This window comes from Urtica dioica, chromosome 9 (genome assembly GCF_054948205.1).
Source record: "Urtica dioica subsp. dioica isolate 48M chromosome 9, U.dioica_male_clone48M_v1_H2, whole genome shotgun sequence".
Lineage (NCBI taxonomy): Eukaryota > Viridiplantae > Streptophyta > Magnoliopsida > Rosales > Urticaceae > Urtica > Urtica dioica.
In genome coordinates this window covers 8,578,274-8,590,124 of record NC_142764.1, presented here as the reverse complement: position 1 = coordinate 8,590,124, position 11,851 = coordinate 8,578,274, and the positions used below count along the sequence as shown (strand labels likewise).

At 36.1% G+C, this 11,851-nt stretch overlaps 1 protein-coding gene across 1 annotated transcript; it reads left to right on the top strand.

The window, feature by feature from the left end:
- The first annotated feature begins 4,527 nt into the window (after nt 1-4,527).
- On the top strand, nt 4,528-9,946 carry DDI1 (ubiquitin family protein). Its single transcript, XM_089626793.1, has 17 exons — nt 4,528-4,790; nt 6,060-6,155; nt 6,263-6,295; nt 6,507-6,634; nt 6,757-6,877; nt 7,129-7,245; nt 7,421-7,486; nt 7,916-7,978; nt 8,063-8,107; nt 8,214-8,275; nt 8,435-8,528; nt 8,638-8,730; nt 8,820-8,889; nt 8,983-9,053; nt 9,185-9,239; nt 9,358-9,383; nt 9,624-9,946. Exons 2-17 carry the CDS (start codon nt 6,090-6,092, stop codon nt 9,750-9,752), a joined length of 1,239 nt encoding a protein of 412 aa, XP_089482919.1. The 5' UTR covers nt 4,528-4,790; nt 6,060-6,089; the 3' UTR covers nt 9,753-9,946.
- Nucleotides 9,947-11,851: the final 1,905 nt, after the last annotated feature.

Sequence of the window (11,851 nt, the reverse complement as noted above, 5' to 3'; positions counted from 1 at the left end):
AAGAATAATATTTAAAGAAGATACGAAAAGCTCCGATCTTAACGCCCAAAGAAAGAGTTTTTTCTTCATAGAGTCGGGTTTCCCGTGTCAAAGCCTTTCCGAGCATTCCAAGACGGAGGAAAACAACGGAGTAAAAGCATATTCTTCAGCTTTCCACATGTCATAATGCACTCTTCGGGCAACAAATCCACTTTGAAGTTGACTTATTCGCTCGGCCAATCGTCGGAATGTGTACGAGAACGAACAAAATAAAAGAAAAATAGATTTAAGGGTATAAACGTCAATGCACAAGAAAAACTGTTATTTTAGAAATAAAATATTCAGGGCGTTATTTTGGAGATGTATATAAAAAAACGCTACTGGAGATTAAAGGTGGCGGGACCCCGTTTTCCGTATTATTGGTACCATATGGGAAATGAGAAAAAAAACCTTATTATGAAATGTGGTACCGGTACTTTTGTCCCAGAACCATCCGGGAAATGAGACGGAACTGAGATCCCCGTTTAGTACCATTTAGTACCACATTTTTAAAGGGTTATATAGGTATATAATCACACTGTTATAAGGGTTTTAGTTTTAGCCAACCTTCGATTAATTTCGTGTTAATCGTCACAGCAATCTATTTACAGCATGTTAAAAGACGTGAATGACCTCAAATAACTCTAGCCAAATTTCCGCTCATTATTTTCAGCCCATTAATTCAAATAGAAAATAAAATATTGTGCCATAACTACTCGCACAAATTGAGGGAGCATTTAAAACACTACTACAAATTAACATTTCTGGTGCGGATAGGTATTAGGTGCGACATGTCGCACCAGATAGTCCTCCAGATGACTAAAAATTTCTCTAATGTTTAGTGGTATTCGGTGCGACATTGTCGCACCGAAAAGTATTAGGTGCGTCATATGTCGCACTCAATACGTTCAGGTGCGACAGATGTCGCACCTAATGGTTTTAAAATTGAAAACCGTCAGAAAATTGAAAACCATGATTAATATTCATAATAAAAAAAAGTGGAATATAGCATACCACTAAGTAATTTGTAGTAATATCAAGCAAGAAAATGCGCTTATTTTGGAAGCATTGAGAGTGTGGAGAGTCGCATTTACCCCAAACACTAACCCCTTTTTACACATTTAGCCCAAAATGATCCGAATAAAAAATAAAAAAAAAAGGTATAAAAAAGCATGGATCACTTCCAGAGCTTGTCGCACTTGTCATGACTAGCCGAAGCGATGAAGCTGCTAACTTTGGACACGGCCAGTGAAGATACTAGCTTATCATGAGCATGAATATCGACCGTCTTTAGCAGGATGTCTACTTCAGGTCAGGACCCATCAGGAGGAGAGCATGATCCCCCGCAGATGCCGAGGAAGAAGCGGGGACCAACGACAGGCCTCGTTTCTGCGAGAGCTGGTGTTGGGACCCCTGGAGCGAACATAGTTTGCTACGATCAGACACAACAGGCGTTCTACCAAGACGTCAGGGAGCAAAATCCGTTGATCGGGGAGTTCCAAAACCGATTAGGAAACCTGATCAAGAGTACCATTCCAGTCGACCTCCCAGACTGGAATCATGTGCCTGCGCAGAGTGTGGCGGCTCTTATGAACTCTATTCATAACGAGTACTGCTTCGTTTACGCTCATCCCGACACTGGCGAGCTTGTGTCTGCAGATCCTATTCGCAACGAGATTGATAATATGGCTATCATTCGCGATGCGAAGATGATGCGCTGTTGTCAGAAGTCGAGGTTGTCGCAGCTCTTCTTCAAGACCTTTTGCGAGAGTAAGGATCTCGCTAAAAACGAAACTCCCAAAGGCTATAACCAGGAAGTCTGGTTGAAGGCAATAGAGACGTTTGACTCGCCGGAGCATAAGGTATGAGTTTAACTTCCGATGGTTATTTGAATTTCTTAATATTGAACTTAACGAATTTATGTCTCGCAGGCAAAGTCTGTCCGCAACCGGGGAAATTCGAAGAAGAAGAAGAAGACAAAGGCGAGACAAGGGTCGCCTATTTTTTTTGGTCATCGCTCGAGGAACGTAAGTCGCTTGATATTAATATGCAATATATATGTGATTCATATTTTATGTTGAAAAATTACAGCGAAGGGAGGATTGGAGTATGGGCTCGGCTTTGGCGATATGGTCAGAAAAACACCATGACGCTACGGGATCGTGGACGACGGACTTCGCGAAGTCGCAATTTGTAAGTTATTTGTTTTATCTACTATATTTAATTACTTAAATTATTCTTATCTGATAAGTTTTTGTGGTTTTTTTTTAAGGATCAAATCACCGTCCAGACGATAGATATTTTGCGGCAAGCGGAGGAGCGAAACACCGTGATCTCCCAAGAAGATGCAGAGATGTACGTGATGCGCGACGTTTTGGGAGTACGCAGAGACTGGGAAGTCGGTTTAGGGCCTTTGATCCCAAGGTCATCGCTGGGTGTTGCCCAAGCGCTCGATAGAGGCTCGTCAAGTTCGTCATCTCAGACCGATCCATTGGTTGCCGAGATGCGAGCTCAGATGGATGCCCAACAAGCCGAGCTGCAGGAGATGCAGCAACAGATCGCCTTCCTCACCCAGATGCATAACCAGTCTCCCACGACTCCCCAACCTCCGCCTGCACCGCAACCAGGTGACACTAATCAGCAGACGCCAGGTTCCACGCCGGGTTCTACGCCTGGTTCTATGGATTTCTTGCGAGACCGTCCTTACGGAAGCGGCGGAACGAGCGGCAGCGCGTCAGGCAGCGGTGGACGAGGACGCGGAAGCGGTTCCCTAAGTTCTGGCAACTTATTCGGTAGAGGGAATTCTACTATCGATAAGTTGTATAGGAAAAAAAACTAAGAATTCATTTTTTCGATTTTTTAGAATGAATTTATATTTTTAGTTAAGAATTCTATTTTCATAATATTATTTCTAATTTAGAATTTTGTAAATTTTTTATTTAATTCTAAATGAATTTTGATTCAATTTTCTAATTTCTAATTTTGTAATTTTTTTAATTAAAATAACATATTTGGTGCGACATGTCGCACCGAATATTATGGCGGGAAGGGTATTAGGTGCGACAATGTCGCACCCGATATGAATAACCCGCCAATTTTTATAAATTTGGCAGGAAAATAGTTTGGGCATTAGGTGCGACAACGTCGCACCTGAAAATGTCGCACCTAAAGGTATGACTATTAGGTGCGACATGTCGCACCTAATGGTATTAGCGACGGACTTTTAGGTGCGACATATGAAGTATTTGGTGCGGATGACTGTTTTTGTCCCAGTGAAACTCTATTAATGCATATATATATACTCTCTCTTTATCTCTACACAACCGATAAAAACAAAATCAACGCTTCGCAATATCGACGCTCCACCTCTGCAACATCGGCTCCAACACTCGCCCACCCTTTACAACATCGGTCGACGCTCGTCGATGGTGACGGAAAACGGACTGTGCCTATCGGATTGGATTGGTGGAGGGATTACAGGATTTCTTGTATTATGATGATCCTTCATTTTTTTTTCTCTCTTCTTCTTCTTCTTCTTCTTTTTCATCGGAATTGCTGGTGGTTTTGAGTGTATGAGATTTTTTTTAGTGATTGTGAATTTGCTGAGATTTTGGTTCTGGTGAATTCTTATCCAGTATTGTAAATACGACGTTGATTTACAGTTAATACCAATTGTTTCATCGTAATGCATTGTAAATACAAATATGATTTACAGTATATTCGTGTAAATAAACTGAAAAAAATTCAGGAAATATTTTGGACGTTCTAAAATTATTAAAATAAATAATATTAATAAATGAAGAATATATTAACAGATTTTATCCATAATTAATTGCCACGAAAATAGAAACTAATTAGCTAAAGTCAACGCTGAAAATTTCCAAATACACGTTAACAATTTTTTCAAATCGGTTAGATTCAAAATTAAAAAAAAAACTGCCTAATTCAATTAGCGGGCGTAATAAATATGGGCAAATGTGTAAAACTAATTCAATTAATAAGATGCCACGTAAGCAAGATGACTATTTACGAGAAATTGACAAAAGGTTGGCTAAAACCAAATTGCTAGTGTTTAAGATGGCTACGTAGCCAATTATTTGTTTTTTTAAATTGTATTTTTTAATTGAAAATATATGAATTTTTATTTATTTATTTTTAAATGCATTCATGATTAAAATAAAATGAAAAAAAAAATAAATATAAGAAATATGAGAATCCCGATAGTGCGAAATATGGTACCGGAAATTCTCGATACCGTGAAAAATGGTTTCGGAATATCTCGATACCATTTTTTTATGATTTCAGGAGTCTCATTTTTCACAAAATATGTGAAGGGATCGGAGACCCCATTTCCCGAATTTCATATGACAAGCTTTGCGGGAGATATTCGTTCATTTAAGCCCATTAATATGAATTGTAACATTAACTAAATATTATTAGCTATTTGCAAAATCAACATTTCAATTTAAGCTTTTCAAAAGAAAATATTATGCTAATTTCCTCGACTCAAAAATCCGTTTTTCCTTGAAATATACAAATGGCCCCAAAACAAACTCTTCAATTTCATTGAAAGACCCGGCCCTAAACGGAGAGCTAGACATTCACTCCGCAGACCACGAAGGCGAAACCAACCGCTCGTCGGACTCCGATCGTTGGACACAGAGCTTAATCTGGAGCTCTCGTTACCTAACGTTCTTCAGATCCGCTCGGCACCTGAGACTACCCAGCAACGCTCAATTCAAATATCTTGATTTTCGTCGCTTACTACTGAGGTTTCCTTCTCTCTCTCTCTCTCTCTCTCTTTTTTTTCCCCTTGAAGTTATGAATCGGATGATGAATGATGTGAATGTGCATATTTAAATTTCATTACTGCTAGCTTTAGCGATTTCACTTTCTAGAATTACGATCGGCCATTTTTGATAATTTGACTAGGAATACGGCTTTACAGACCACTGAAACCCAAATAGCGGAGATTGTGCCACAAATTGCTGTCTTTTTTTACCATTCACGTATCTCCGCTTGAATTGCTGCAGATTAGCATAAGTCCTCTCATAATTTTGTTGTTGTTAAAGTCTGATTTGCTTCTCTATATGCACACTATAATGAAGTTATTTGAAGATGTATCGAAAAATCAATTTCAGGATTACGTCTTGTTAAAGTTGCAATGTGATCTTTCATTACCATCTCCATTAAGTTCCCACATATAGCTAGAAAGCAAAAATTGGACTACGTCCTCTTAGATGTAGCGCTAGAGATATTGTAGCTTTAAGTTTCTATTCTTATCAGATGATATTGAGTTGTCCTTAAAGTACGTTCCTTTAGCAATGCAACTCTATGTGGGCTACTTATGGTGGAAGCTAATAAACTTTGCCAAGGATAAGATAGCTATATGATACTGTACTGAGTTTCTATAAAGCAGAATGTGTTGAATTATTTTTTTTTAATTTTTTTTAATCTGTGTGCATTTGTATAGTTTGCATTTTATTTCTTTGTTAGTGTATGTGCTCCTATTGCTTTTTTTTTTTTATTTTTTTTTAAATTTCCATCTAGATGTGTTTTTATATATTCAATGCCTGAACTAGTTATATTTTTCGTGTTCTAAACATGTAATGTACAACTTATTTCATGTTCGTAATTGATTGAATTGTAAGTTTCTAAAAATTACGGATCTAAACAGGGATGGGTGATGTGAGATTAGTACCTGGGATTTATCCGCCTACTATGCAAAGCCTGAAACCCTATCCCTAGCGAGTATGTCTTTCGTTTAGAAAAAAAAAATCTTGGAGACTCAGAGAATCTGATTTTCTGTTCATTTCTTCTTTGGTCCTGATTTGAATTTTTGTTCAGGCTAATTCTCTTTGTTAAATTTTACCTAGTACAGTTTTATATCCAGTTAATAGTTATTAAGGCTTTGAATCTTCTATGAATTTTTTATGCGAGTTTTTCTTCTAGAATTTTTTTTATCAATTTTTTGTTCTTTATGATAAATGATTAAAATTAAGAGGAGTAGTTGAAAACATAATTGAGTTGCCATATTGTAGAGAATCAGTAGTTCGAGGAAGACGACGACTATGAAGATCACTGTTATGACAGCCGATGAGCAGATTGTCAGTTTAGACGTCGATTCTCACGAAACTGTACGTAATAACTCACTCATTCCTCTTTTTTAATACAATGTTTCTGATTATTTTTCATAACACACTGATATGTGTGTTTTATTTATTTCTTTATTTTGTGTTATTAGGTTGAAAATGTGAAAGCGTTGCTTGAGGTTGAGGTAAGATATTTTATTTGTCTTTACATTTTTGGTTTCTTACTTCAGTATTTTATCGAGAATCCGAGGAAAAAGAAAAAAATATAGATGATAGCCTAATGCTAATATAAAGTAACAATAAATATTCTGAGAATTGAATTACTAGAAGAAAATCTTAAATTAAATTCGTATGTTTTTTTTAAGTTTGTAATTTATGGATGAATTTTTTGAGCAGACCCGTGTGCCGCTACAGCAACAACAACTGCTATACAATGGGAAAGAGATTCGAAACTCTGAGAAACTCAGCGCTGTTGGTGTTAAAGACGATGACTTACTCATGATGGTTTCTAATGCTAAATCTGGGTATGCTTTGTATCTTAAGATCTGCTTATCGAACCAGATGAAGAATGTGTTGTGTGTGTTTCCTTATTTGTTTATTCAATAATATGTTTCTTATTTTTTTTGGAATTTCATAATGGTGTCAGTGGCTCTGGCTCTGGCTCTACCAATGCTCTAGGCATGAATCCGGATGGTTCTGCTGTAAACCCAGAGGCGTTTCAGAGGCATATTCGAAGTGATTCTACTTTGCACACCCAGCTTTTTCAGGTACGATAGTGGTGCTTTTTCTTTTGCAATTCTAAGTAGAAAGAGCATGTATGCAAATTTTCACATGATCTCTGCAATACAATAAAATAAACCTTCCCTTTTTTTATTATTATTTTTTTTTTTTTATCTAAACTCTGTATCCATATCTACTAGTTTAACATTTATTTTGGGCATGTTTTTCTCCATTCAATCCGATTTGTTGTTGAGACTTATTTTTCTTCGATTTTTGTATTTATTATTATTCATAACAGAATGATCCTGATTTGGCACAAGCAATCGCTGGGGAGGATCTGAACAAATTGCAGGAACTTTTACGTGAGCGTCATCGTCAGAGATCTGATTATCAACGCCAGAAGGAAGAGGAGCTTGTAAGTAAATTATCAATGCAAAACAAGATAATATTGCTGCCTTAATTCTTTATAATGATGTTGTACCTTATTTTATAGGTGTTTATTCATAATTTGACTTAGCGTTTGCTGGATGGAACTTGGAACTCTTAATTAAAAAGTTTAATAAAGTTTTTATCTATTTTGTGCGGTGTAGGCTCTTCTTTATGCTGACCCCTTTGATGTTGAAGCCCAAAAAAAGATTGAAGCTTCTATACGCCAGGTAATTAGAATTTTATGTGTTACGAACATACATGGGCCATTAGAATATTTTGTAGCAGTAGGAGAAAAATGAAAGTCAAAGTTTCTCATGACTCCACACCATTGTTAGCTTAGTATTTATTTTGATAAAAATATATTTGTATTTATCTGTAGGAAAATTTATACAAAATAGCTATTTGAAAATTAAATGATTAGCAAAATAGCCAAAGTTGTAAGTCTTTAGCAAAATAGCCAAAGCTAAATTGTCAAAATATTTTTTGACGTTGTCATTAAATTTTTTGACTATTACAATAAGCAAATTACCACTTTAAAAAATAATCAGTATAAAAAAAATATTAAAATTTGGTACTTGCAATTGGCTATTTTGCAAATTCATTTTGAATATCGCTTTTTATATGATCACTTCAGCACACCTAGTTTCTTTTTGCAGAAAGGGATTGATGAAAATTGGGCAGCTGCACTGGAACATAACCCAGAATCCTTTGCAAGGGTGGTATGTATTCTTTATTCAGTAACCATCTCTCACACTTAAAAATGACCATCTCCTTGAGTACTGATACATGATTTTGGAGTCCAGGTTATGTTGTATGTTGACATGGAGGTGAATGGTGTACCTTTAAAGGTATCTTTTTGGTGGCTCAGATTCAAGTTGACATACATGTATATTTTATTATATTGCATATGGTTCAAAGATTTCAGAACTTAGATCAGTTTCATAAATTACTCAGGCATTTGTGGATAGTGGAGCTCAGTCGACCATAATTTCAAAAACTTGCGCTGAACGTTTGGGGTATGTGCTTTTTCATTCGCTTTCGTATTTTCTTTGACATGATGCTATATGGATTCTTGTTTCAGCAAGGCCTGTCATAGTTTTTCTGGCTTGGAGAAATTATTTAATGAGTTCTATTATGGAGGATTATAGTTTTGTGTGGCATCATTATATTCCCAGGTTGTTGAGGCTTCTAGATCAACGTTACAAGGGAATTGCTCATGGTGTTGGTCAATCAGAAATTTTGGGTCGGATACATGTTGCTCCAATTAAGGTTTAAGCCCATATCTTTTACTTCTATTATATTGCAAATTAGATCTATGCATTCTCACACGAGAATAGCATTTGAAATGGAATTTCACAGCTACGTTTGTTTGTTGTAGATTGGGAATATCTTTTACCCTTGTTCTTTTGTGGTACTTGATTCACCTAATATGGAATTTCTCTTTGGACTGGACATGCTCCGCAAGCACCAGGTAAAATTACTACTTTAAAATCTCTTTTGATATATCTGTTCTTACATAGTTCTGACTTTTTGTAATATCTGGTACGCTGTTTTCTTTAGTGTATCATCGACTTAAAGGAAAATGTGTTGAGAGTTGGCGGAGGAGAAGTTTCTGTACCATTCTTGCAAGGTACTATTTTCACACATTTGGATGTGCTTTTACTTTTTTTACTCTGGGCACTCTTTCACAGCTAAACAAAATGATATGGTCTATGTTTTTCAGAAAAAGACATACCGTCTCATTTTCTTGATGAACAAAAGTACCCTAAAGAAACATCAAGCTCAGAAACTCCAGTGAGTATTTTGCAACCTCTTAACATGCTTGCTGAATAGTGCTTCATCTATTTTTGAGTATGTTCAATAAAAAAATGTACCATACAAGAAGATTTTGTATATTCACCGGGTTCTCTTTGCGTATGGTTCAGGTCGTGTCAGACACAGCAGGTGGTACGAAAAGTGTGACAGGAGGGCAGTCTTCGGGTACGTTTTAAGATTTGGTCTAACCTGTCATTTGATGATATATAGTTGGTGAATCTGCTCTTTGGACTAATTCACAATCTCATGTCTTTTGCTATATAAAAAATTATTATATAAACAGGAAATACTCCTGCTGGCTCAACTCAGGTACAAGTTGGTTTTTCTGTTTTTTTTGTTTTTTGTTTTTTGTTTTTTGTTTTTTTGTTTTTTTGTTTTGTTTTGTTTTTATTTTTTTGGTTTTTTTTTGTTTGTTTGTTTGTTTTTTTTTTTTTTTTAATATCTGAATGCGAATTTAATTGTCTTGATGATGATCTCTCTTTTTCCGCAATACAAGATAATATAGGTAAGCCATTTAAGATTTTAACTCGTTAATGGTTGCGATTCCAGGCATCTGATTTCGAGGCGAAAATCACAAAGCTAGTGGAGCTAGGCTTTGAAAGAGGATCTGTGATTCAAGCTCTCAAGCTATTCAATGGAAACGAAGAACAAGCAGCTGGATTTCTCTTTGGGGGCTAATCAGTTACGACTCTTAAATGTGTGTAATCCTCTTTTGATTTTTTTTTCAAGGTAGACTTATTTATCATTCATCATTCCTCCGATTCAACGAGGATCTTTGGATGCTATATATGAATCACACAGCTAACCTTTTATTTCCTGATTATGTTACTCGCACAAACCAAGTGTTGGAATAAAATTATTTCCGTTTCTGACGCGTGTTCCATTATTTTAATAAAACCACAAAAGTTGCCCCATAATTCGGCGCAATAACAAAAGCCAAAAGCTTTAGTGCAGCATAGCAGAAACCTATCTAAGATTAGAGCGCGGTGAGCCTAAAATCAATCATAGCCGGCAAGAGCTAGAGAGAGCTTCCACTGACTAGTACCAGGGAAGCGTCGGCTACACTATGAACTTCTTCCCTTACTGCTACCCTTTAAATCGTCTTCTTAATGCGGCACTGTGTTTATCTCAACTCGTCGTATTTATTCGCCCATTGTATGTTGTGTGGCAGTTATGCGCTAGAGTCTATCTCCTCAACTAGACATATTTTTCTACTATTCGGCCTTTTATGTCTCGATGGCCTCAATTGTTACCTTTGTCTTAATATATTGAAAATCAAAGTTAGAACAACAAGATGCTCGATAAAAGTTTATATACAGTCAAAGAGCCTTAATTTGGCCAATGCGTAAATCTCACTTGAGGCAAGAGAACTGGTGAACAATAATATAGGCTAATATGGCAAATATCAACTTATCAAGACACCATATCCGAAGCAGAAAAAGGCAAAGTTTATTGAGTCTCACTTGTTTTCTCTCTCTCTGAATAATTTGAAAAGTCCGTAGACCTAGGGTGTCGACCTATCTTCCTCTCCCCTCTCCAAGTAATCTCTCCGATCGGCATATCCAAGCACCGTCCGTGCCCCGATGGTATGGAACGAGGGTTTCGGTTTGGCCACCTTGGAGTCCAACCTCCTCGGTGGCAAATCGATCTCATTTGTCTCTCCCGTCGATCCCCTTTTTGCTGTTCCTTTTGGCGAGGGATCATCTGATACTCTCGACGTTTGCCCTCTGCCCCTTGGTGTTTTTGCGACGACGTTTGGGTTGTGTTGCGGCTTGTTTTGGGTAGTGGGTTCTATCTTGGGTGGTATTAGCTTGGTTTCCAGTAGTTTTTACTATACTTAGAGTTTGGTGTTTAATTGGTTTTTGTTGTAATTTAGATTTTATTTGGCTTGTTTGTTGCCTAGACGTTATTGGTTTGTCCACTTTTCTTGGGTGATTTTTGTGTCCTATAGATGTCTTTGACTTCGTTAGGATTTTTAGTTCTATGTTGATATTTTGGCGGTACAAATTCTCAGACGTCTTCCTCTACGATAGGAGGTCCTCGAGCATTTTGGATCATCCTTTAACCTCGAAGCTTATTTGGAAAGAGCCATTGTTGTGCTCGATTGATAGTGTGATCAATCTTTCTCTTGTCGAAAGTTCACACATGATCTGCATTCACTTGCTGCTAGGTTTGAATCTCTGTCGTTTTGGGGGATTTTTTCTGCTTTGATAGACGTTATTCTAAAATTGTACTCTTGGGTGATATACCCTCAATCTAATAGAAGCCTTGATCTATCTTTCAAAATAAAAAAAGGCAGAGACAATCGAATAGTCATGTTTCCACAAATGTCTAGATATATATGGATTTTCCATTTTCCACAAATATCTAAATACATCGGATTTTTCTTATTAGTGTAATTTTAAAGGTTTAAAGATGTTATAGTTCGGTGACATTTTTTTAATTTTGAAAGTTTGTGTATACATTATCAGTGGTAGAAATGTAATTTTGAAAACTGAAATGGACATTTTCGTCTAATTACTGTAGAATGAACATTAAAATTGACCTTTACTTTATATATATATAATGTGAAATATATATATATATATATATATATATATATATATATATATATATATATATATATATATTCATTATTTTTTTTAAACAATTTTCCAAAATTTACTCATAGATATTTCCATTTCAAGAAAAAAAATATTGAGTTTCCAATACTTTCGGTTATAATTATCTATTTCGCTTATTGTAGCTAAATATTTTTTAACCAAATTTAATATTAT

Coding starts and splice junctions, on each gene's coding strand:
- DDI1 (XM_089626793.1), top strand. CDS start 6,090: ATGAAGATCACTGTTATGACAGCCGATGAGCAGATTGTCAGTTTAGAC. Junction 8,276..8,434: donor ACTTGCGCTGAACGTTTGGG/GTATGTGCTTTT, acceptor TTATATTCCCAG/GTTGTTGAGGCTTCTAGATC. Junction 9,240..9,357: donor GACAGGAGGGCAGTCTTCGG/GTACGTTTTAAG, acceptor TTATATAAACAG/GAAATACTCCTGCTGGCTCA.